The following is a 26,567-nucleotide window of genomic DNA, read 5'->3' on the forward strand; positions in this document are numbered from 1 at the left end:
GGAGAGAGAAGAAAACTGCTCGGCTAATTGTAGTCTGTGGTTGATGCCATAGTAAGCGCTGGAAAAATCTCTCTCTCTCCTCTCTCTCTCTCTCTCCTCTCTCTCTCTCTCTCTCTCTCTCTCTCTCTCTCTCTCTCTCTCTCTCTCTCTCATTTACTAATATTTGCTTTCGTTGTTCCTCCCCTTATTTCCATTCCTCACGAGATTGTAATAAAAAGGATAATTTGTGTTAGCTCTGATTAATAGATGTAGATAATTAAATGAGGTGAGAACTCGTTTTACTCACACCTTCTTGCATTAATTTAGCCAGAAGAAACATTACGTCCAAGTTAAAATAAAACTTGAAATATTCCTCGAATAACAAATAAAGTACAGCTTTTTAGACCAGGAATCTCATGCATCTAAATCAATTAGAAATGAGATGTCAAATCAGTTTTCCCTCAAATTATAGAATTGTAATTGAAATATAGAAACCATAAAGTAAGAGACAATGTACTTTCCTTGTTTATTTCTCTGAGAAAAAACTGCTGATTCTCGAATTTTAATTGACTGCAAAGAGTATGCAAAATTATCGGCAAAACTGTTAATGTTAATAGGAAGTAGAAACTAGAAGTACTGATCTCATATGTGTAGCCATAACCTTTGAATCTAACCAAGGAGTTAACCGGCTTTTTATTTTTTCATTTTAACAAAACAGATGATTGCAAACCCATAGCATAAAATCTTCTGGGAATCTTCAATCAAAGATCCTGCATCACATTGTTAGGAGGAAGATTAGGGAAGACTTTCAATCCCTGGAAATAATGGAATGTTGAAAATTATGCTTGTTAATTTTATTTTTCCTAAGTTTTTTTTTTCTTTTGTCTTAGATTTTATTTCTCATTGCATCAAAATATTTTGTAAATTCTAACTTTAATGCGAGAAATGATTGAAGTTAGATGTAATTTATTTCATTCTTGCTCTATACAATTACTTCCAGTTTGTCTCCATGTTGCTTAAGGGACACTCCCTTTTTCTTGTATATTATTGGTTGTGTAAAGATCATCGGCCATATATATCCTGAATGGCACCAGCGGTACAGTGTGGACTATTTTTCATAAATACTTTTTACATTTAACTATGAAGGAAAGCAGTACCAGCATGATAATATTGTTGAATTCAAACTTTTAACCTAAAGTTTGTTTGTGCAATGGCAACTTTACCCTTAGTCCACGCGGACTGACACTAAAATTCAAATTTTGCTAAATACTTTAAATGCATCTCTTTTGTTTTCAGTGCGACCTGTTATTTCTGTGCCACTTTCATAGCTATGTGAAATAAACATATATATCAATGTACACGGAAATGAAATTGAGATCAGTGAACGAATGTTATTTGCTCCCACAGGACGCAGGTAAATCGACTGGAGTTGTAACTGTAACAAGGGTCACACATGCCTCACCTGCTGGGAATTACGCCCACACTGCTGAAAGGTCAGTAGGCAGTCACCATTCCTTACGAATCTCCTTTCTAAATACAATAATAATGATAAAGATAAAAAACACTCATATGTGGCACCTTAAAGACATGCTGTAAGTATAATATCGATAGGGATACAAAGGAGTTGTAAACCTTAGGTGTGAAATTCATTCAAATGAGTTGCAAATAAAAGGATCATGAAGTCAGTGTGAATGAGACATTAATTATTATCGAGTTTAGGACATATTTCCGCCAAACAAGAGTTTGTATGTCAAGAATTATGTCAAGCAGCAAAGGTCACCATTCATGATGTTTTTTATTGTACTGATGAGGTATTACTAGTCCAGACATACGAGGACACTACAAAATCAGACCAATGTTCTCTAGTCTTTGGTAGTGCCATAGCCTCTGTACCATGGCCTTCCAATGTCTTAGATTAAAGTTCTTTTGCTTAAGGGTACTCTCGGGTAAGCTGTTCTCTCTAATTTCTCTTTCTCTGTTTTTTCTTTTTTTTAAGTTTTTATAGTTTATACATAAAGATCTAATTTAATATAGTTACTTGTTTCCTTTCCTCAATATTATTATTATTATTATTATTATTATTATTATTATTATTATTATTATTATTATTATTATTACTTGCTAAGCTACAACCCTAGTTGGAAAAGCAGGATGGCTATAAGCCCAGGGTCTCCAACAAGGAAAATAGCCTAGTGAGGAAAGGAGGCAAGGAAAAATAAAATATTTCAAGAACAGTAACAACATTAGAATAAACATTTCCTTATGAATTATAAAAAAAAAAACTTTAAAAATACAAGAGGAAGAGAAATAAGATAGAATAGTGTGCTCTAGTGTACTCTCAAGCAAGCTATTTTTCCCTGTTTAAGCCCTTGTGATTATAGCATCTTACGTTTCAACTATGTTTATAGCTTATCTTGTAATATATATATATATATATATATATATATATATATATATATATATATATATATATATATATATATATATAATAAATATATATGATATATATATGTATATATTTATATATATATATATATATATATATATATATATATATATATATATATATATATATATACTCTCTCACTCTTTATATATACACACACACACACACACACACACACACACACACATATATATATATATATATATATATATATATAGATAGAGAGAGAGAGAGAGAGAAGAGAGAGAGAGAGAGAGAGGAGAGAGAGAGAGAGAGAGAGAGAGAGAGAGATTAGTTTGTATAATCCCTGTCTATTTTTTCTCCCCACAGGCACTGGGAAAGTGATGATGACATTAATGACTTTGGTGGTGACCCGGATTTATGTGATGATATCGCCGAGCAACTCGTCTTTGGCACCACTGGAGCACAAATTAAAGTACTGTAGATTGGTTTAAGACGTTTATTATAATAAATTACTAAAATATAAAATACAAAACTTCAAGAGTAGCTCTCTCTCTCTCTCTCTCTCTCTCTCTCTCTCTCTCTCTCTCTCTCTCTCTCTCTCTCTCTCTCTCTCTCTCTCTCTCTCTGTTGAATAAATTATTGCTCCACATGATATTCAAAGGAAGTATTGGAATCAAAGTTACTTCCTTGAAAATTCTTGCAATCCATTTTACAAATCCCTTTTGCTGAACAAGTTCTGCCAGGCAAAAACCTAATGCTAAATCAAATTCCAAATGTCATAGGTAATAATGGGCGGTGGGCGTAAGAAGTTCACCCCTAAAGGCGTTGTGGATCCCGAAGGCGGAGACGGTGGCAAAAGAGATGATGGGAAGAACTTAATCGAAACTTGGATTAAACAGAAATCAGCCATCGGAAATTCTTCGTACGTCTGGCACCGCGATCAGCTTTTGGACCTGGATACTTCTTCAACCGAATATCTCATGGGTAATTATTTTCAATAATAAACATTATTTTATGGATTTTCCTAGTCTGTTCTGTTAGTCTACTGGACATTTTATAAGATATCATTATGTAATACAGACGCACATGTAAGTAAACCACACACATACATACATACATACATACATATATATATATATATATATATATATATATATATATATATATATATATATATATATATATATATATATATATATATATATATATATATATATATATATATATATATGTGTGTGTGTGTGTGTGTGTGTGTGTGTGTGTGTGTATGTATAGGTATATATGTATGTATGTATGTATGTATTGTAATAAGAATGAGCATTTCAGCAGCACTAAAAATCAGTGCACCCGGAATGGTACTTTTTGTTGAAGTCTGGTTGTATATTGCCTATTTACTCATTTAGACAGAGAGTAGTATGGTTGTAATTGCTACGTTTTTTTTTTTTTTTTTTTTTTTTTAATTATCCTTTATCGACCAGACCTGTGGCCTATGGCAAGATGTGTGTTTTTTATCACTCTTGTCCGATGTCAGACATGACTTATAGTAATGAATGTTAGATGGAAGAAAGTAAGAGAAAGAGAAAGAGGGGGAAAGGATGGTCTTTTGTGAAATGGGATGTAGAATGAATAAAAAGGCATTAGAGGAAGAGAATGGAGATCTATAATAATTTTAATCGCTTAGAATTTTCAATTGTTTTACATGGTTAATTCAAGGGCCATAATAAAGAAGAAAGAGTTAAAAAGGAAATCTTCGAGGTCTTGCTAAACATTTGGCTTCCTCTCTCACACCCTATTCCAAAGACCGGTTGATTGTACGGGGAATTCACATTATATTTCAAGGTAGAATAAGATCACTCAGTGGACAGCTTTCCTTCTCAAAAGTTGTAAACAAATGAATATCGTATTAATTCTATGAGCATGCAGCTGGGTGTGTGACTCAGACAGGAAGAAGGATAAAACTTATAATTATGATTTCTTTTTCATGTATTTATGATTGTTCCATATTAACGCATATTCAACTATTAGAGGTTTTCTTCCAATTGTCAGTAATCCGAAGTAAATGACCTAATGCATTATACTGACATGTTTGGTTTAATTTAGTTTCTCGATTCCTGAGAGATCTTTTTAACAACAAAATACAAACACACACACACACACACACACACACACACACACAAATACATAGATGGAAACTTAACTTCCTTTCAAAGGATGACATCCATCCAAAGAAAAGCATTCAAGATACTGCTGAAAGCAGTACAACTCAAATTACAACTAAAATTGTCGATTGTATTTTTGGAGGAAAAGAATAGAATTCAAGGTTGGGCGAAAATTATTAAATATATTATTATGGATTGTTGCTAATAGTTACAGAAATATCCTTCTTCCGTTTTGCAATTTTCTCAATTCCCAACATCTTTTTTAACAGGACATACTCTTTTTGTTTTCCCATTGAAAGGAAGTAAAAAATATAAATTTTCAAAAAGCCCAAGTACTACTTTTGAGCCTTCTTATTATTAAATAGCTTTCGTTAAAAAATTTGGGGAATTTTTGTCTTTACTTGAAACACGACCTTTAAAAATCACAGTAGTTTGAATCAAAGGAAAATCAGATCAGGCTGATTTTTCACCTCCGGGATATTCCAGTCAAATACTTTCTTAATTTGTTATGTCGCATTACAGTTAATTATTGAGTAAAGTATATGAAAGCGATTCCTTATATCTCCCACTGGAGTTGGAAGGTTATTACGTTTTCACTCATGGCTGTTTGTCTGTCTGAATTATTATTATTATTATTATTATTATTATTATTATTATTATTATTTGCTAAGCTATAACCCTAGTTGGAAAAGCAGGATTCTATAAGCACAGGGCTCCAACGGAGAAAATAGCCCAGTGAGGAAAGGAAAAAAAGAAAAATAAAATATTCAAAGAACAGTAACAAGATTAAAATAAATGTCTCCTATATAAACTATAAAACTTTAACAAAATAAGAGGAAGAGAAATAAGATGGCATAGTGTACATGTTTAATTATGGGTGTGTGAGCAGCATGTCTCAAGAATGGATAAATGGCGTTCGATGAAATTCGTGATATATATTTGTGTAGTCTCACATTCTTCGGCTTTCTTTTTATATTGATTTTAAGTTAAATGTTTATTTCAGTTTTCCACGCTTGAACTTTAATGTCCCAAGTTTTGTCTACTTGTGTAATATTGCTTCCAGGACTGTTTGACTGGAGCCATATGGCCTACGCCATTGACAAGGACCCCAGTAACCCTTCTTTGGAGGAAATGACTCGAAAAGCAATTGAAGTTCTGCAGAAGGATGACAAAGGCTACTTCCTATTCGTTGAAGGTAGGTATTGAAACCTTATCATTATTATTATTATTATTATTATTATTATTATTATTATTATTATTATTATTATTATTATTATTATTATTATTATTATTATTATTATTATTAGTTTAGGCTGAGCAGCTAGTGGGCCTCAAACAGAGCTCTCATAAGGATAGCAGTATTTAACTGACCCACCGGTTTTGGCAGGTCAGAAAAATATAACTTATTATAAAAACCGCAAGAGTTTATATAATCTACCATTGTATCAATTTGATGCTTCTCTTCCCCAGGTGGAAACATAGACAAAGCCCACCACCTGAATGAACACAGGTCAGCCCTCGAAGAAGCACTGGAATTCGAGAAGGCCATTGCAGCCGCTAACGAAATGACCAGTTCAGAGGACACGCTCATCATTGTGACTGCAGATCACTCTCAGCCCATTGTCATCAATGGATATCCTGAGAGGCAAAGCGATATCCTCGGTAGGAAATGTCTCGAGATAGGCATGCAAAAGGGGAAACAAAATTGATTATTCAGCAAGAAAATTTAAACTCTCTTACCTTTTCTACATGTAAAAAAATCGCCAAAGTCTATATTTGTATATATATAAACATTGCGCGTAGCAATACTCCAAAAGAGACTAAATCATTTGAACGTCAAAAGCAGGTATCCCAGCCTTGCTATATCTTGCATTACCATTCTGACAACAATTGAAAAAAAAAGAAAGGAAAAAAAAAACGTCTTTCCAGCAAGCACAGACCATTGAATCATTTTTGTAAAATGGAGTGAATAACTTTAACAATCTTTTACACATAGGATGTCCTGGTTTATCTTTCAAAATTCGACAATCATAGTAGCATCTCCATAAGAAACGGCAGGTTACTTTTGGTAGTGACACATTTAGTTAATTTATGATATAGTAATAGCACTCTAGGTAATTTTTCCCATGTCGCAGAACTATGTATTTAAATGAAGCAACAGTAGGAAGAAGAGATCAGTTCACTAACCCCTCCTTTAGACACAGGCTTAAACATATAACATACGCCTTAGAAATGCACGTTATTACTAGTTTGCATATATTCTTCTCATCTTGATAATGACTTAATTTAGCTATGGAACTGTTAGCAGGAATGATTAGCTAATATAGCGTATAATTACGAAGAGAGAGAGAGAGAGAGAGAGAGAGAGAGAGAGAGAGAGAGAGAGAGAGAGAGAGAGAGAGAGAGAGAGAGCCAGCCCATTAATCAGAACTATGGACTAGAGTAGTTTCGCGGCTGTTTGAAAATGGAACGTTTTCAGGTTTTACTTGACTTCTTACCCAGGAAGTTATGCTCAGATATGATAGAAGAAATTCTTTGCTTAATATTCCAGTTGGAAACGTAGACTCAAGAATGACCATGGTTATCTTCAGTCTTGTGTTGAGTTAGGGTTAGAATATTAAGTTATTTTTTTCCAGATGATAGAAAGGTGGGTGAAAGGAGAGTGAGAAAATTTAGCTAACTAAGCATAGTAGGAAATAATTTGTAAAGTTAAGTATTAGTATATAATGTAAAGTGTGGTTTAACCTCAATTTTATTAATGTAGAGGTACAATTTTCTTGTTATGGTCTTAAATTTCGTTTAAAATAATAATTGGGTATTTTTCTTTTACTTTTTGTTCTCTACTATTCTTGGCTACAGGCGTAGTATTTTTCCATGTTGGGGCTAATACTTGTGGATTTCGCAAAATGGGAGGGTTAAGAGACCTGGGGGCTTTGTATTGAGGCTTGTATTTGAATCATTTGAATCAGAGAAATTTTCTGAAAATAAGGTTCATCTTCAAAACTAAACTTCTTGAAATATAAATGTAACAACAATTTCGCTTCAGATGGTATAGAGTCGTTCACCTCCCTCTTTCCTCATTCAGGTATTGGAGATTACTCAGACGTTGACGGACTGCCATTTACAACACTCATGTATACAAACGGACCCGGATATAAAGGAGAGATCAATGGTGTAAGACCTGACCCAACTGAGGATGGATACGGTAATTATTCTCTTCTTTTCCTGTCCTATTATCTTTATTTCTTAATCATATGGAAAGCACTCTAAGGAATAGGGAAAATAATCAATGAGGATCGTCGACCACATGAATACTTTTGTATGTAGGCTTACAATCTCCATTGCTGTACAGAAATCCCTTGATTATGGTCAGGAAGTTCGTAGGATTTTAGTGCTGCCTTTGACCGTGTTAATCATGAGGCCCTTGTTTTCAAACTCAATCAGTTGGGAGTGGGTGGATCGTTTCTGAGCATTATTATTGATTTTTTAAGTAATAGATATCAAAGAGTTTTGGTTGATGGTCACCATAGGGAGTATAAGAATGTGATATCTGGTGTTCCATAGGGTAGTGTTCTTAGCCCATTACTTTTCATCTTATATACACATGACATGTGGTTTGGCCTAAAAAACAAGCTCATTGCATTTGCAGATGACGCTACTCTCTTTGCATCAATTCCATCTCCTGAATGTAGATCTGGGGTTGCTAAATCCCATAACTGAGATCTAACTAAAATTAGTGCATGGTACAAATTATGGAGTATGAAGTTGAATCCCAACAAAACTCAAAGTATGATTGTAAGTAGGTCAAGAGCAGTGTCTCCTAAACATCTGGACCTCAGCATTAATAATGTTTCTTTAACTTTGTATGACAAGATTTTAGGTGCCATTCTCGACAGCAAATTTACTTTTGAGAAACACATTAGGTATGTGTCTTCTTTAATTGCACAAAAGATTGGCTTATTGAGAAAGTCTTTTAAGATTTTCGGTGATCAATCTATTCTGAAGAAGTGTTTTAATTCTTTCATTCTACATTGTTTCGAGTATAGTTCTCCTGTCTGGTCTCCAGCTGTTGATTCTCATCTTAATATGTTGGTCAGGAACATACGGTCAATTATATTTCTTATTTCTGATCTAGATATTGATATTTGGCATCGTCGTTCACTTGGTTCATTATGCATTTTGCATTATAGTTTTCATAATTCTGACCCTCCTTTACATTCAGATCTTCCTGGGCAGTTCCGTCCTGTTCGTAGTATTAGATATGCATTTAATTTTAATAGTCAGGCCTTTTCCATCATGAGGCTCAACACTACACAGTATTCTAGAAGTTTTATTCCAGCTGTGACCAAGTTGTGGAGTGATCTTCCTAATTGTGTAGTTAAATCAGTAGAACTTCAAAAGTTTAAAGTTGGAGCAAATGTTTTTATGTTGAACAAGATGACATAAGTCTTTTTATAGTTATATATGAATTATCTGTTTTGATGTTGTTAATGCTTTTTAAGATATTTTATTTTAATTTTTTATTACTTCTCATATCGTTTATTTATTTCCTTATTTCCTTTCCTCACTGGGCTATTTTGCCCTGTTAGAGCCCTTGGGCTTATAGTATCTTGCTTTTCCAACTAGGGTGCTATAGTTTGACTAGTAATGAAAATAATGATAATAGTAATGTGCAAGTATTCATCGAGCTGAGACGATATTTTGGAATTTGAATAATTCAACCTGTATATTTAGACTCATTCGGAGCTATAGTTAATACAAATACCAATGATATAGAGCTAATGTTAGTGTTCTTCAATATATTTCTTACGTCAAACTGAACTGGCATTTCTTCTCCAGAAATTTTTGCAAAGTTTATTGTTCTTCCAGTTTTTTCCCAAATGTTTTATGCAAAGTTTTTCGTGTTTCTATTTCTTTCAAATGTTTTACCGTACAGGGTATTTGTTTCATCATTATTTTGAAGTCAGTTGATAACTACATTTTTCTTTCGGTGTTGAATGCTTATGTAAAGTTCTTTTAATTACTTGATTAACGAAAATAGCTAATTTTTTAGAATAAGGCGAAAGGGAATAAGAATAATTGGAATTAAACGTGTTATGACTTAGATTGCTGCTGCCTCCGATGCCTTAGATGACCGCGGAGGTAGCAGCAGTAGGAGATTCAGCATTATGAAGCTTCATATGTGGTGGATAATGTGGGAGGGTGGGCTGTGTCACCCTAGCAGTACCAGCTGAACTCGATTGAGTCCCTTGTTAGGCTGGAGGAACGTAGAGAGTAGAGGTCCCCTTTTTGTTTTGTTTCATTTGTTGATGTCGGCTACCCCCCAAAATTAGGGGAAGTGCCTTGGTATATGTGTATGTGTGTATGACTTAGACTAGTGATGTTCAAAAGTAAACAGCAAATTTGCTCACGTAATTCACTGATCATGATTGAAATGATACTTAACGTAATAAAGTGGGTATATCGAACTAATAATAATGACAGTAGCTATAAAGATGAAAATGGTAATAAGAACTATTATAACAATAGAATAAAAAAGTCTGATACCATAAGCGAATTCCAGAATAAGAAATAATTTTGCAATTATCTCTCTGGTAAGATTATAATTATAAACTATAAAATTGAATTCAATGGTGATTTGTGAGAAAGTAAAGGGACTTGTGTCCCAGCAACTAAATGTTTTCCTTACTGAAATGCATAACAAACTTCATAGTATCTTTTCACTATATTTTTTCTTTGAAATAATTTTGAAAGTTCAAATTGAAAAAAAAATGCTATTTATTATTTACTGTAGGCCAGAGAAAAGACCTAATGAATTTCTTTTTCTTTTTTTTTTCTTTTTTGTATCTCGGTAAGGAAAACTTTAATTGCTGGGCCATAAGTACCTTTACCTACTTTCGTACAGCTGACCATTGAATTCAATTTCATAATTTATATATATAATTTTACCTGAGAAAAATCATTGCAAAATATCTGTGCGCATAGTGACTTTTGAAATTTTACATTGATTATTATATAGTTAAAGCATTAATTATCTATTTATTTGTATTAATTTTTTTAACTATTAACACAACGAAACAAATAAAGATTATACCTATTGGAAATTACCTTTAGAATGAGCAACCTTTTCATTTTAGTTACACTATCAAAATCATAGAAAACGCAATGGCCTAACTCACACACAGAAGAAAACGTCTTTTATAGAAAGATCAACTATAATCTTTCACAATCCTATTTTTATATTAAAAGAAATACAACGGGTCCCCAAGATCTCAAATTCTATTTTTTCTGTGACTTGTCCTGAAATCTCCATAATTTTTCCTTGAAAGAAGAGGGCCAAGGTTCCTTGGCTCACTCATAATTATTTTTCTTTTCCTTATCCTTGACTTTGAAGGAGTATGTCGTTTTTATTACCTCTGGAAGTAATAGGAAATGTTTTAAATTAATTAAGTATGGTTGCACTTTATATATTAGTAGTAAATTGATAAATTCGAATTATTTTACATTTTTTAGATAACACGTAAAAATTCTTCACAAAAAGTTTGACTTTGCAACTGTTAATTAACGAATTTTTATTAATCATTAGATCACTCGAAAATGAGGGAATTATTCCCATCAGGAACTATAATTATAAGGTGATATCGAGAAATGAAGAAGTTAGAATTAGAATCAAAGCAATAAAATTTTAAATAAAATTATAATCTCTCTCTCTCTCTCTCTCTCTCTCTCTCTCTCTCTCTCTCTCTCTCTCTCTCTCTCTCTCTCTCTCTCTCTCTTGGGCTCATAAATAATATATTGTTACATGTAAAAAGACAAACAGCGTTCATCCTTTAACTGCTGAAATCACGATGAACTATAGGCTACTGAAGAAATACTCCATATTTATAAAACAAAAGGCTCACTGGCAGTGCTTTGTCCCCCCAATCTCGCATACGTTGCCCTACTCACCTCTAACCTTGCTTGGACACTTGTACCTCTGCCCCTACACTTCCCTCATATCATCTAACTTTCTTTGTCCGTCTCCTCCCAAAACAGCGTCAGTGACCCTGATAGTTCTTACGACAGATAACTTATAATCGACCAATCAGTCGGGTCTTCCAATATTTTCAGCTGTATGCACCCTCCATGAATTCTGTTGTTGTCCTTTCTCTTCTAGAAGGCTAAGATGCATTTTGAAAATATCCTCACTTTAATTGGATTTTGATTGAATCCACCACAATGGATATATTTAATTTTTCAGTCATGTAAATCTACTCGTTTTCACCCCCTTTTACCCCACCATAAGGTTAAATTTCGAGCACATTTTGCTATATACTTTTTTTTTTAAATTGCTATAACAGCCTTAATTTTTGTCATAGAGAGGTCAGCTTGGTCTCATTCTTTTGGAAAATACCTGAAGTTTCTCATAATGTTATAAAAAACATGCAGAAACATGTAAATAACAGTGTTTTGCAAGAACGTACCGGTACGTCCTTTGGGGGCGAAAGGGTAGAAGGACAACGGGAATGTTACATATACTTACGTAACACAGTTCGTCTCTTTGAAATAAGATATTAATTTTAGATCTTTCAGTACATTGCAATCAATGTATGAGGGATGTGAATTGTAAATCAATCTGTAAGACTCAAATAAGAATACCTTTTCTATGAATACAAGAAAGTTATGAGGCATTGGTCCCGAAGAAAACTTATTCTAGACATCTAAATCGGGGATGGGAATCAAACATATTCTTCATATTTAGATATGTCTATTTCCGTTTGACATCTTGTTCTGACAAGGTGATCGTCATTTATAATAATTGGACATTTCTTGAATAATTTTTTTTTTTTTTGTGACCTTGGAGTGGATGGTTTTATTGTCCTCTTTCACTCTTTCTATCCATAAAATATCCTGTCCCTGTCTAAACCTACAAAAAAAAAAAAAAAAAAAAAAAAAAGTAATCGGAGTAAGGCGTAATTGGTTGATAGTGAATGGATTTAAATAGACCTAGGATATCTTTTATATGAACTACTCTGTCCAAATCCCTTTTTTTTTAAAAAATCAAATAAAGATTTTGAGATAAGATTAATCCTAAAAGGCCAAGAATGAGTGACTATGGGTAATATATGCTAAGGTAAAAACAGTGTAAATAAGAATATAACACAATAAACAAACTAACCATTTTGTACAAAATTTAATCTTCGCGATAATGTCGGCCAAGTTTTATCAATCATTTTTGAGATATTCTATTCTACTTCTACACGTGAACACACAAATTCAAGTTCGCAGATAGCATTGAAACCTAGCCTGCCTCCTAAATCATCAAAATGTTATGATATCAGTAAAATAGCAATATTATGTTTACGCACTCATATGATTTTCAATCTGCTGTGCTAAACGTAGCTTGACGTCTTTGAAGTTTGGTAGGAAGCGAGGGATTGCTAGCGCTTATATCGGATGTCTTCAAAAGCAAGCTTATGACTATCGAATCGATTTGAACGTACCGATTTGAACGTACGAGCAGTAATCGCTAAACAAAGACATAGCTTGGTAGTTGGCTCTCGGGTATTACTTTTTCAATAGTATGGATCCGAGAAAATCACTTGAGCATGAATTTTTTAACAGCATACTCTTTATCTTTCTTTTTCATGCTCATAGCTTATTAATTTATGGTTTTCTGAATCAATGAAGACAGCCAAGGTTTTGTGATATGTCTGGCCTATATGTTTACATATGATATACAGTTTATTAAAGAAAACTTCATTTAAGTTAATTTTTCATCTCACGGATTCTGTTCATACTATGTTCGAGAGCAAACACAATTTACAATTCAGAAACTATCAGTATCACATGTATTTCCGTTCTTTATTTTTATTTATTTATTTATTTATTTATTTATTTATTTTTTTTTTTTTTTTTTTTTTTTTTTTGTCTTTTCAGAGGATCCTCATTACATGGGCGCTTCCACGGTTCCCATGATTGAATCCTACCATGCGGGCGAGGACGTCATCCTGTATGCCCGAGGTCCTCACGCCCATCTATTCACCGGAATCCACGAAAACACCTATATTCCTCACGCCCTCAGGTAAGTTAGCCACAGGAACTAGGTTTAGAGCGGCTTTGGGAATGCTTCTGCCCAGTTGTCTCTTGTTATAAGTTTGTCAGATTTCCTTTATGTATATTCTTAGGTGTTAGGAGGTTCCTCGAGTTATTTTCTGTAATTCAGCATTTAATAAAGGAAAAAGAAACACTTCTCAGTGAATAAAGGAAAATATCTGGTTTGTTAGGAGAAACACTGTTGACGAGCGCTAAAGATTGAAGTAAAATTCCACATACTTTAAAAAAGCAAAATGTTAATGTGATTAGTTAGGTTCTTTGTAATTTAAGATGCATCAACAACTGGTATAAAGGCAAAATGCTTTCGATCTATAAAGATCTGAGGCCTTATTTACTACATGGGTTTATTCATTGATTATTTATTCTTCCACTTGTAGCTCCAGCATATATCTCCAATTTCTTTTTGCTCATATGTGGACGGAAATCCGTCAGCACATACATTAACACCTATTTGATCACCATTTTTGGTTTTAAATCATATTCGAAATCTATTCTCCCTTTTTATTTCCTTTAGATTAGGAGCCTCTCGATCTCTTTTTCGCGTTCAGGTATTCATTCTTGTCTTTAGCTGTTACTGATCTTTACTGCCATTTTATTTATTTTCAATGGTCCCGATTTTAGCTCTCATTTACCTGTTATTTTCTTCTGTATTTTACACTTCGTATTTGTTTTGATTATAATTATCAATAGCCTTTTTTTCTTTTTTTTTCAAGAACTTGAGCGAACCTTTTTAAAGGAAATTATGATGTAAATAACAAATAACTCTTTTGATAGAAATCTTACACAGCAGAGGCAGAAGCTGACCTAACAATTGATTTAATAATAGATGGAGCAGTTTTCATCGTAATAAAACTCGCTGAACTTTACACAAAATGTCTGAAAAAACACTTGCTATTATACTAATTTACGAAAAGGGAAACATAAAATGACCTAAAAAAATTACTGCCCCATATGTTTATTATCCGTAATATAAAGTATTTACAAAGATCATATTAGGCCGATTAGAGAGACAGCTAGACTTGAATCAACCAAAAGAGCAGGAAGGCTTTAGAAGTGGATATTCAACGGGTGAACATATCCATTTAATTAACCTGATAATGGAAAAATCAAGAGAGCATGAGAAACCTCTATAGGCCTATATGTACATATAGACTATGAGAAAGCTTTTGATTCTCTCCAAACCTCAGCAGTAATGAAAACTCTTCAAAGACAAGGAATAAATGAATCTCATGGTAAAACACTTGAAGGTATCTGAACCGGAAGTACAGCAATCCTAAAACTACATAAAGATAGTGAGAAAATACCGATCGAGGAAGGAGTTAGAAAGAGAGACCCCCATGTCTCCTGAATTATCACAGCATGCCAAGAAGTTCTTAAGAATTTAGATTGGGAAAATGTAGAAATAAATATTAATGAGGAATATCTTAACAATATAAGATTCTCAGATGAAATAATTGTGTTCAGTGAATCATGGGAAGAATTGCAAAAGATGATAGAAAATTTGAATAGAAAAAAGCAGACAAGTAGGACTGAAAATAGATATGAGTAAAGCTAAGATAATGTTCAATGAAAATGCAGAGGCAACTTATAAAAGTTATAGGTGAACCTTTAGAGATTGTTGAGGAATATACGTACATAGGGCATATAGTAAGTCTTTCCCCAGGTCACGAGACCGAAATAAAAAGAAGGATAAGCATGAGGAGGAGAGCATTTGGTACGAAAAATAAGATTATGAAAAGTAAAATGAATACCACTTTCTCTACACTGAAAAGTATAGATAGGATGGTCCTACCAGCATTAACTTATACATCAGAAACTTGGAGCCTTACTGAAGAATAATGATAGGAATAACACTTGAAGATAAAAAAGAGCAAAATGGATACGAGAACAAACTAAAGTAAAGGATATACTAAAAGCATGTAAGAAAAAGAAATGGACATGATCAGGACATAAAATGAGAATGACAGATGATAAATGGAATAACAGGACGTGTCCCTAGAGATTGCAATAGAAGCAGGGAAAGAAAGAGAAGATGATGGACTAACGAACTAAAAGAGTTTGCAGGTGTGGACTAGCATGCAAAGACATAAATAGATTGTGAGTAGAAGGACATATCTGAGGGCTTTATTCTGCAGTCGATTAGTAACGGCTGATGATGATGATATATATACATACACACACACACACACACACATATATATATATATATATATATATATATATATATATATATATATATATATATATATATATATATATATATATATATATATATATATATATATATATATATATATATATATATATATATATATATATATATATATATATATATATATATATATATACACATATATATATATATATATATATATATATATATATATATATATATATATATATATATATATATATATATAGTATATTTATACAGTATACAATATATATGCATATATAAATGTATAGTATATGTATACATATGTATACATATAAACATGTTTAAAAAATTACATGCAGATATATTTACAGACTAATTATATATATATATATATATATATATATATATATATATATATATATATATATATATATATATATATATATGTGTGTGTGTGTGTGTGTGTGTATGAATATATATAAGTGTGTATGTATATCTGAGCGTTTGATTAGTAAGCGTAATACCTAAAAAATTCCATGTTCACTTTAATAGTAAAGAAGTTCAGATAACATCATGTATGAAGGAACTAATATCTACTTTTTAAGTGCACCCTTACAAAACTTACGGATTCAGTGCTAAACTTCCCAGTCTAAGATCTGTACTTACATATAATCCAGTAACTTCTGAAGACATTTTCACTCGTTTTATTCATCTGGTACTGCAAACGCTAGACGAAATGGAACGCACGCATTTAGTTTCATGCAAAAGTCCAAGTTTTATGGAACAATAATTGATAATTAGGAAGTAAAAAATCATTAACGATTGTATTTATACATCTTTATGAAGCAATGCTCTTCAGGTTTGTTTGAAGAATGGAAAAAGTGGAAAATACGTATATGAGCTAGAAAACGCCAGGCCTGTTGAATGAACAGGGAGATTTTCACTTGTTGCTAAAGAAGTTTATTGCGTTAGATTTTAAGCAAATATCCTAGATCTAGCGTCCTTTTTCCTCGTTTCATATCTCTTGATCATAGCCAATTTATTTTGCATTGTTATAACATGACGTTTGGACTCACTAGCTATGCTTTTGGTGGCCATGAATAAGATCGAGAAAGATTGCTTGTATTGAAATGGTAACTTCAACGTTTACGTACAACCCAAGGGAACTTCTTGTAAACAACTAACCTATATGCAGGCAAGTGAGTTGTCCGAGACTCGTCGCCGTAAATTATTATTTTATCATATTGTACAGTACGGTATACCTTGTTTTGATATTTTAGCTTCTTTTATCTTAAACAGTCACAGATTAGGCATTTGATGTTATTCGTGACTTGATTGTTCGACCTAATAAGTGACGAAGCCAACAACACTTTAGTCAGGATAAAGTACATTCCCAAATGTATACTCTGCATCAAGAAAGATCTAAACAAAGTTGTCAGACGCAATTTATGTTTTTCTTTATGTATACATACTTATATCATTTCCTAGGTAGGATAGTATGTATGTACAATTTTCATATTTGATGAATATATTTACCAATCTTATAAATGAAGTTGTGTTTAAGTTTGATTTTATATACATCTTTCATCGTTATTGCGTATTAATTTATCATCTAAAGATGGATTATGTAAAGTCGGGCATGACACAAGATAAACAGATATGAAGTGGATTATTATTTTATTGCTTTTTTGAAGATATTAGCAAATATTTGAAGGTTAAGGTAATTGTCGAGATAGTTTCTATGGCTACAGATTCCCGAGTCATCCTCAATATCCATTAAAATTTACCTCACCTGGGTCTCACTCAGTATACGATTAGAGCCAGTTCATTTTAATCTATTGCTTTGTTAAGGGATTATCCGCTTATAACACTCACAGTCTCTTTCAGTTATTTCCATAACAAATTAAAAGAGTTTAATGGAACCCTACACATATATTCATGTAAGACTTACCCGAATAGGTTAAAGTTTCAGACAAATACTTACTTTCTCCCATTTTGAAAAGATTACCCAAAAACTATATTGGCCGAATTTCATCAAACTGTTTTCCTGCTCCTAACATTCTATGCTAACTCACAGACATACAAACAGTCGAGCAAGATCGTTTCCTTTGTCCAACGTAGTTAGTGGAATGTTTTGCTACAGTTGGACAAAAAAAAAAAAAAAAAAAAAAAAAAAATATAGTGGAATAATAATTGATGTGATGATTTTTTATGGTTAAGGATGGTTCTTCAGATTGAATATATAGCGAGAACTTGGGAAACCTGTTCTAATGGATAAGTCAAAATGCTCAACTGTCATCGTTTTCTCAGATATCATGGAATGGACTTTTTTATTTCTGGATGTTAAACTGATTTATAGGATCTCATTTTGAGGATGAAATGTATCATGGTCTTTTCAGCTTTGTTTCTAGAATATCACAACACATACGTTGGAACATGCAATGAAACGTTAATTGTTCGACATATACAATTATTATTATAATTACTATTTTTTTTTTTTTTTTTTTTTTTTTTAATTCGTTGATGTTGCTGTTAGAAGTGTGCCTTTTTCGAAAATGTTTGACTAGAAATAAATCTTCGGCAGGATCAATAGTTTTTAGATAAAAATGTTCAAAGCACGATTAAAACGACTGAATCGTCAATTTGAAGAAAATATCCTTACTGTCTTTACTCTTTGTTTTGTTTTCCTGATAGTAATGACCCAACTTTTGATCTTTTTAAGATCAAAGATGTATAATCTGTTTAGAACATTTTGACTACCTTTACGGTATAAGTTACTGTTTGGAAATATGTTTTACGTCCGGGTATTTCTACGGCCAGGTATTTTCATTCTAGTAATTTCTCTTTTTGTCCTTTTCTCAGATACGCTGCCTGTGTGGGTGACGGACTCCAATTTTGTACGTCGGATAAAGAATAATAGATTTAAATATTCTTTTTCTTTTGCGCACAAAGAAGAATTTCATTTGGATATCAAAATTTTATGGTAAATCAGCAAAATACATTGGTAGCTCATATTTCGTTCGTGACACAAGTTCATTACCAAAAACATAGAGGCACGTTCAGAAAGTTAGTAACAGCTTTTACAAGTACCAATATTATTCCAATGTTGTATTTCAGAAGGTTTCGCCTTCTTTGCCTCACTGCATGCATAGATATATAGTAAAAAAAAACTCATGTAGCACAAGTATACTCACGTTGCTTTGCTTAATGTTAAAACATATAGCATGATAACCGAATTAGAATCTACTGAAAATTTGGAAAGCAATTGTATCAAATCAAAACACTTAACAATTTATTGTGCTTGTTTACTGTAAGGAAAATTATAAACAGATTTGAAATTTATTTATTCCACATGTGTAAACGTACAGCAGTTATGAACCAGGAGAAATAAATCGTTAAAATACAGTTACAGAGTTTTTCTATCATAACTATAGATGTTTTTGACAAATAACTATGGAAAGATGTACAGTAAATATTTGGAATATCATTTTAGGTTCAAGAATTACCTTTATACTTCCGTTTCTATCACATAGCTTTCAACATCAACTCCTTCCACGCCTATTGACAGAAAGGGCCTCGGTTAGATTTCATTAGTCGTCTCTATCTTGAGCTTTCAATTCAATACTTCTACATTCATCATCACCTACTTCACGCTTTATATCAATTTTATTCATTATGATGTATCTATACCTTTCCAGTCCGTGAACGACTGATTGATTTCAAGTTACATGGCGTTATATCCTTTAGGTGCTGTGGCACTCACACATTTTGGTATTGTTACCCCCGGTAGTGGTGTGATAGATCACCATAAGGCCTAACTCATTACTCTCCAATTATGTTCTGATATTATATAAACATATAAAGGGAAGAAAAATAAAATGTATAATGCATTTTATATGTAAGAAATTAATCTTAGCCTTACCCAAGTTTTAAGAAATAAAGAATTTAGATTTGAGACATCATTCCATTGATAAAAAATAAATTAAAAACATTGTTCCTCTGGTTGAAAATTGGAATTATAGTATCATTACTTTGGCAATTACTAGAAAATATAGAGACAAAATCTCTGCATTACTAACAGGAAACATGGTATTGTTTGTCCTTTACTAAAGGGTCTGTTGTAGTGGTGAGTGCACATCGCATATCATCATCAATAGTCGGGGGTCCAGGGCCCTAATTTTTTGAAGGACCTGACCTGGACTCCCGTACTTTGCAGGCCGCAGTTTTTTTTTTTTTTTTTCTAAATAAAATATCACCTATACACCATGAATCAAGAGGCCTTCTCAACCGTTTCGATTGTAAAATCATAAAAGGTGTACTTTAATCATGTATCCTACTACAAAACCTGAAAAACTGCCTCTAGAACAATTAATTTCGTACATATTTGCACATGTGTGCTATTATTGTGTCGGACATAATGAGACTAATGATATAAGATAATTTAAAGATTAATACTCAATACATTTGGATGCAAAAAGTTTTAAAAACTTTAAGATATATGAAAAAAATATACTAATTTTAACTACAAAATTGCATGATAATTTGGTCAATGTAGCGAATTATTTCTCATCTTTAATCCTAAATTGATCCTGTATTATCAATTACTGTAACAAAATAACAAATGAAATAAAATCATTGGTATGTTGGCAAAATAATAAAAATATTTAATAAGTACCTTATTTATGGATTTTTTTTATAACGAAACTAGGACTACTAATGTCATAAAAGATAAAGTATTTATCATCAAATATATAGTACACTGGCAGGTTACAGTCTTGTCAGCTACACGTGCATGCGCAAGAACTGTTTTTGAGGCTTTTTTAGTTTAAGTATGTAAAAAGGGATCATTTACTCATTGCAACCATTCGCTCTTATATTATATACAAAATAACTATCATATCCTGTGTGCTAACTGTATATTGCAATGGTTCATTATCTATTTTATTGGAGAAATGGATATAACAAAATTGTGACAAAATGTAATCATATTCGATTGACATTTTCTAGTCTTTTTCTTAAAACTATGCTTTGTTCACAATCACTATCATCAGGAACTCATTATCTGCATTATCTTGGATCAACAGAACACTGACAGCCAGTAACGCACTTCATTTTTGCTCTTGCACAAATACAGCTACCCATAGTACCTGGCTAGTTTTGTTATGTTTGGTTATGGGCTGTTGTCCATCTTGACCGGTAATAGCGTCTAATCAAGAAGTTTTCGGTCATGGTTTAATGGATCTGATTCATAAGCTCTTTTACTTGAAGCCATTTGATGAAGGTATCGGAGTACATGGAAGTAAAATGCTTTTTTAGTGGGGGCCGGCCTTCTGAGATCTTTAATAGCTGCTTACATATGTGTGCATAATGCATTCAAGTTACCTTTGATGTCATGAGAGGTGAACAATCGAATGAAGTTGAATCTAGCAGCATCAAGGACATTAGAGTTAATGATGAGGGCTACTCTTTGCAATAAAGGACAGTTTCAAATCCTTTCTAATATCGACCATAAGGACAATCAGCGTGTCACATCCAGTAATAATATAGACGCATAGCAAGACAGATTTTATCAACGATGAATCCATGTTAGTTTTGATAGCAAGGTTTTGTGCTATTTCGTGGCAAAGTAGGATTCTTTTTTTCAATCCAGAGTTCTTGGAGTTTGACAATGTGTACACTTTGCTAGACTGCCATGAGTATGATGCCCAAGCCTGCTATTTGAATCACAGCTCTCTGATATCAATGATGTTGAATGGTATATTGTAGATGACAAGAGACCCTTGTATCTATATCCTCGTGGATTGTGCAGGGCAGGTCTAGGATGTCAACAAGTGCTGTGGATGACAACAATACAAACTTTCCAGATTCTTCCAGCATCCCACACGGGATCGGTCTGAATCCTTGAGAGAGAGGGTGAGCATATTTTTATCTTGAACACTGAAATGAAATTCTGGAGCGATGCCTTGTTTGAATTATCTACAATGAAACTTTTCCATTGTGGATTGGGCAATCTGTCCTGGATGCTATGAGCTTTACTTATAACTGCTGACTTATTACGTTTTGTACGTTCTTCAAGTTTGAGTTGTTTGAAGGGATTAATGTCATACCGGTCACCAACAACATCGATGTAGTAGCAATTAAGGGTCTTGTTGCAAACTTAATTGCAAGATATTTTCTTGCAATTCCTGGAATGTGATGTAATCAAGATCGCAATGCTGTGGATGAATGTCATCATATTAATAATGAAATGCGAGGATATATCTAAGTAGGGAACTGATCTGTTTCTATCGAGAATCCCCCGATTTCCTTATGGAGACCAACTACAAATTCAGCCTTATTTCCTTTGTGTATGGCATAACCATTTGCCAAGGTAGCCTCTAGTTCAAAGAGAGATGAAGAATAAGGAGTTCAGTAATTGCTGAAAGTTTTCACTTTTTGGCTATTGTCCACATTTTGAAGGAAGTAAAGGTGCTGGATCACACTACTTTCATCCTAATAAATGTGCATTAATTTTTGAGCAATGGATGAAGCTTTTCAATTTTCTTTTTCTTTTACAAAAAAATGTTGTTAGCTTCACAACAACCACATTTCTACCAACGTGTTGTGTGTGTAATAAAGCTGACAATTTAATCTGCTTGGCCTTTGGTAGAGCCTTTGGCTTTGATTTCTTACCATTTGCAATGCTGACAAGACCATATTTGTCAGGTTGGAAATGCTTGCTTATCTTGGTATCAATTACTTTTATGATTTCTTTAATGTTGGTGAAATCTATGGAGTTTTCTTCCTTGTATTTGTTTGTGGTGTTAGCATTCATGAGAACCATGATATTCACCTGCTCAGAAATGGTTATCATCACTGGAGAACTTTCAAGTACTTGTCGAAGGTGCGATGCTTTTAAGTGATGGCATGAAAGAGCTGGTTCTTGGCTTTACGGTTGCATGTCTACTCCAGAGCCATATCTGGCCAAACACCATTAAAGGCTTCAGGAGGCAGAAGCATAGTAAATTTGCCTGTTTTGAATCCCACGTTAATGTGCGGTGCTGTTTCTGGAAGGTTTTTCATGACATCCAAGTAGTGTGGAAAACATGAGACATACTTGTAGTGTCCTGCAGAAACTAGATAGGGAAGCATATCTTGTTTCAATCAAATATGCTTCCCATATTCCTGCAGGCTTGGCATGTATATATCACTTCAAAATTTGCACATTATCTATATACATCAAACAAACCTTAGTAGTTGATGAACAAAATTTTAACTCCGTTTTCAAATTGCACCATTTCTGTGCTTTGTGCTCTACCTGATTTCCAATCAGATGTTGCAATGATCATATCTAAATCACCACAACGGCAAAGGGAATAAATTCCAGATCACTTGTGACTTGGTCAATTTCATCGATCAGCCATTGTTCGAACGCATACAAGTGCAACTGAAACATGGCTGCCAGTACCAGACTTGGTATTCTCAGCATCCCATTGTAGTCCTTTTCACTCATATATGTGTTTGCTGCTCCATGGCCAAAGACACCAGACTCGAAAAGGACAATTCATGAAGTGACCAAATGCACCCATGAAATTGGTGACAATGTGGAATCATCCCATACGTAGCACAAGAATTCAAAATTTTCTTGAGTTCATCTTTTGTAGCCCAAGGCCAATCTCGTAGATTTGCTTAATCACATGTTATAAAAATGCTGTTGTCCTAGTTTTTGACACTTTCATGAAGTAACCAATTGACGCCTGAACTACATCTGGGTTGTTGGACGATTCTAGAAAAAATGGTCCATAACCGAATACTGTTGAATAATTTTTTGAACATCGTCCTCATTCAAGAGTTGGTGAAAAAGAGTTCCACGTCAAATGTTTCCTTACATTTTGCTGGCTGTTATCATTAGTTGATTCCATTCCTATCAAATAGCACAGTGTATTGGATTGGAAGTCCACTGGCTATGTCTATTTATTTATGCACCGAGGGCACATCTGCATAATAAAATGCACATCTAATTTAACATTTTTATTGAATTTATGTTATTTAGATTTATATTTAGGATTATTTATATTGAACTTTAGTTCTTTTAGATTGAATCTTGTGTTCATTGACATGTTCTTTGACGTGAATTTTTATGTTGTTTGTAATACTACAAAGTATTAAAAAGTACATACTTTAACATAAAAAAAAATCCCTTATCTATTATATTATCCTATATATTTTTAGTTAAACTGTTGGTAGTATCATTAGAATACAAATAATGACATATAAATATAAAAAGAAAAGGGTAGTTTAAAAGATACCATTTATTTGTAATATTATTATTGAACAAGTTTTCTATTTTTACATATTTTTTGCATGCTTTTAACAAAGTAAATGAATTATACTGACTTTCACATTTTTATCAATGATTCCAAGTGCTGAAAGCAAACAATCTTAAATGTACTTAATTTTGGAATTTTTTACTCTGTGTATAATGTAAACACAGTTTAGGTAATCTTCACCACGCTTTTTCCAACACAGAATGACATGTAACCTCTATTCTCAAACAAATATTACAATACCTTATGGGGGTTACAGATTTTCAATATCTTCTCATTTGTCCAATTTATGGCATAGATCATACAAAAATCGACCAAAAATCGTATTTCGCAACTCGAACGGCTGAGCAGGCCTCTTGATTATGTAATGGGAGGTGTTACTCTTGCCAAAAAATAAGGCCTGCAAAGTACAGGGGATGAGGTCGTGTTTACCCAAAAATATGGCCTTGGGCCCCTGTCTTTGGTTATAAAACAAACTCAAGCCTTCTCGGCTTAAGTTTGTATCAAAACCAATGGTAGGTTGTGGCAAAGGGAATGAGCCCATTTGGAGCCCTCTGTCAGAAAATGGAATATTCCTTGTTTAGTTTGGCTCAAAAAAGTGGTCAACTCTTCATTCTGATAAACCACTTCCAGAGTTATCCTTTCTTAATGCAATACCTTTGAACTTTGCTGTTCTTTCACTGTTCTCTCATCTCTTCACCACTTGTAAATGGTTTAGTTCCCAAGCTCTCTTGCATCGCCTATCAAGTCAAGGAAAGTAACTGCTGATTGTTTCAGTCATAACGCTAAGTTGCTTTTCAGTAGGATCAACGTATGAATAGTCCTCTCAGAAACTAGTTAATATTGTGCGATGCGCCAGTTAGGTGATAACTGAGACGCGAGGTGAAAGCTACTTAACTTTATTAAACAGACATCGAGCGTAGATACCAGGACTTGCGAGGAAGAACGTCACAAAAAATCAAATAAAATTAAACATGAATTATCAAGTATCTACAGGTTGCTTTATTAATAGTGCAGGGAAGAGCGAGTGATAAGATAAAAAGCAAACCGTTACAGTGTACGAGCGTGTATGAAACACGCGCGGTAATTGTTAATTCTGAAAGGATTCTTGTGTTAGCATCCTGGACACGACACCGATAAAGATGAAATTTTCTCTAAAAGCAGAGACCTTGTCTTGGTTGTCCAAAACAGTAATATTATTTCCCTGAAGTGATAAGTTTAGTTCAGAGAATTTACATCTCCAAAGAAATTTGCAAGGTAGGCAACTTTCAACATGAACTCTTCACTCTTCATTTTCTCAAGTAGACTTTCTTCTTTTGCAGATTTTTCCTTTCAAGGAAATTAGCCTAGTTACTCCACAGAAGCGGCTTTGTTGCTTTCAAGGGGGAAATTACCCATAGTTTGAGAACCACTGCAAAGGCTCTGCGTTTCTTCTCCCCCTTTTTCAGGCAGCGACTACATAGATCCACCAGTCTACCCATACCATTGGTACCTCAATGAAAGAGAAAAATGCTATCAAGCTGGAAGTTCAGTTTACTTCCCTGGGGTAGACTGTAAGCTATCGTTTATGCGAAAAAGTTTCATTGTGTTAGAAAATGAATCAAGAGAAAAGGAAATGCACTAGATAAAGATTAGGCATACCCATTTACCTATATATATATATATATATATATATATATATATATATATATTCTCGGTCTGTGCACAGCAGCCAATACGACCAGATATTTAATTTACCTAGTCTGAGTTTATACAAAAATGTTTGCTTCCCGTATACTATTACTAGCGAAAACCGCCCATCCTGCACGCTCCCTCTACAAGAATTTCATAGATATTGCTCTTTCCGTTTAATTATGTTTCACCATACTCTTGAGTGAGTAGTAGGCTACTTCAGCCTATAGTACTAAGTCACATGATTAAATAACTGCTCGCACGCTATTAACATAAATACTATTCTACCCACTTATCCTATGTAAAAAAAAAAAAAAAAAAAAAAAAAAAAACGGAAGCAACCATTGATGATGCAGATATTAAAATATTTAGGTAAATATTTTCAATATTTGCGCAGCTTATAAACATGAATGAGGAATGAGGTTACTCAATACTTTAACGTTACTTTGGCGCGCACAGGTATGGGCAGTGTTGAAAACTTTTGTTTTGATGTAATGCATCCCTTCTTTATCTCTGAATTCCATTTGTTGATTAAAAAAGATAAAAAAGAATTGCTTGTGTTAACAATACTATGTTTAGAGCGATGGTAATTAACTACCGAAGCACTCCATTCTACAGGTAAGGTAATTGAACACATACACGCACTGTATTGGCAAAGCAGTTTGCAAGGCTATATTGTTTGTTTAAGGAGAATCCATTATAAATTTATCAACATTATATTACCGAAGGTCTTCCACGGGCGGCGCTCTGTTAGCCGGAAACCGTAGTCATCGAGTACAAATTTATAA

The 26,567-nt window shown here is 33.3% G+C and overlaps 1 protein-coding gene across 1 annotated transcript in view; it reads left to right on the forward strand.

The window, feature by feature from the left end:
• LOC137645804 (alkaline phosphatase-like) overlaps window positions 1-19,207 on the forward strand; it is a 26,819-nt gene extending 7,612 nt beyond the window's left edge. The window contains exons 6-13 of the mRNA XM_068378752.1: window positions 1,387-1,472; window positions 2,756-2,861; window positions 3,172-3,373; window positions 5,612-5,743; window positions 6,019-6,210; window positions 7,634-7,753; window positions 13,468-13,612; window positions 18,665-19,207. Coding sequence (XP_068234853.1) covers window positions 1,387-1,472; window positions 2,756-2,861; window positions 3,172-3,373; window positions 5,612-5,743; window positions 6,019-6,210; window positions 7,634-7,753; window positions 13,468-13,612; window positions 18,665-18,719 — 1,038 coding nt within the window. The 3' untranslated portion in view covers window positions 18,720-19,207. The remainder of the gene's footprint in view (window positions 1-1,386; window positions 1,473-2,755; window positions 2,862-3,171; window positions 3,374-5,611; window positions 5,744-6,018; window positions 6,211-7,633; window positions 7,754-13,467; window positions 13,613-18,664) is intronic.
• The last annotated feature ends 7,360 nt before the right edge of the window (window positions 19,208-26,567 follow it).

The sequence above is a fragment of the Palaemon carinicauda genome, chromosome 8 (genome assembly GCF_036898095.1).
Source record: "Palaemon carinicauda isolate YSFRI2023 chromosome 8, ASM3689809v2, whole genome shotgun sequence".
Taxonomy (NCBI): domain Eukaryota; kingdom Metazoa; phylum Arthropoda; class Malacostraca; order Decapoda; family Palaemonidae; genus Palaemon; species Palaemon carinicauda.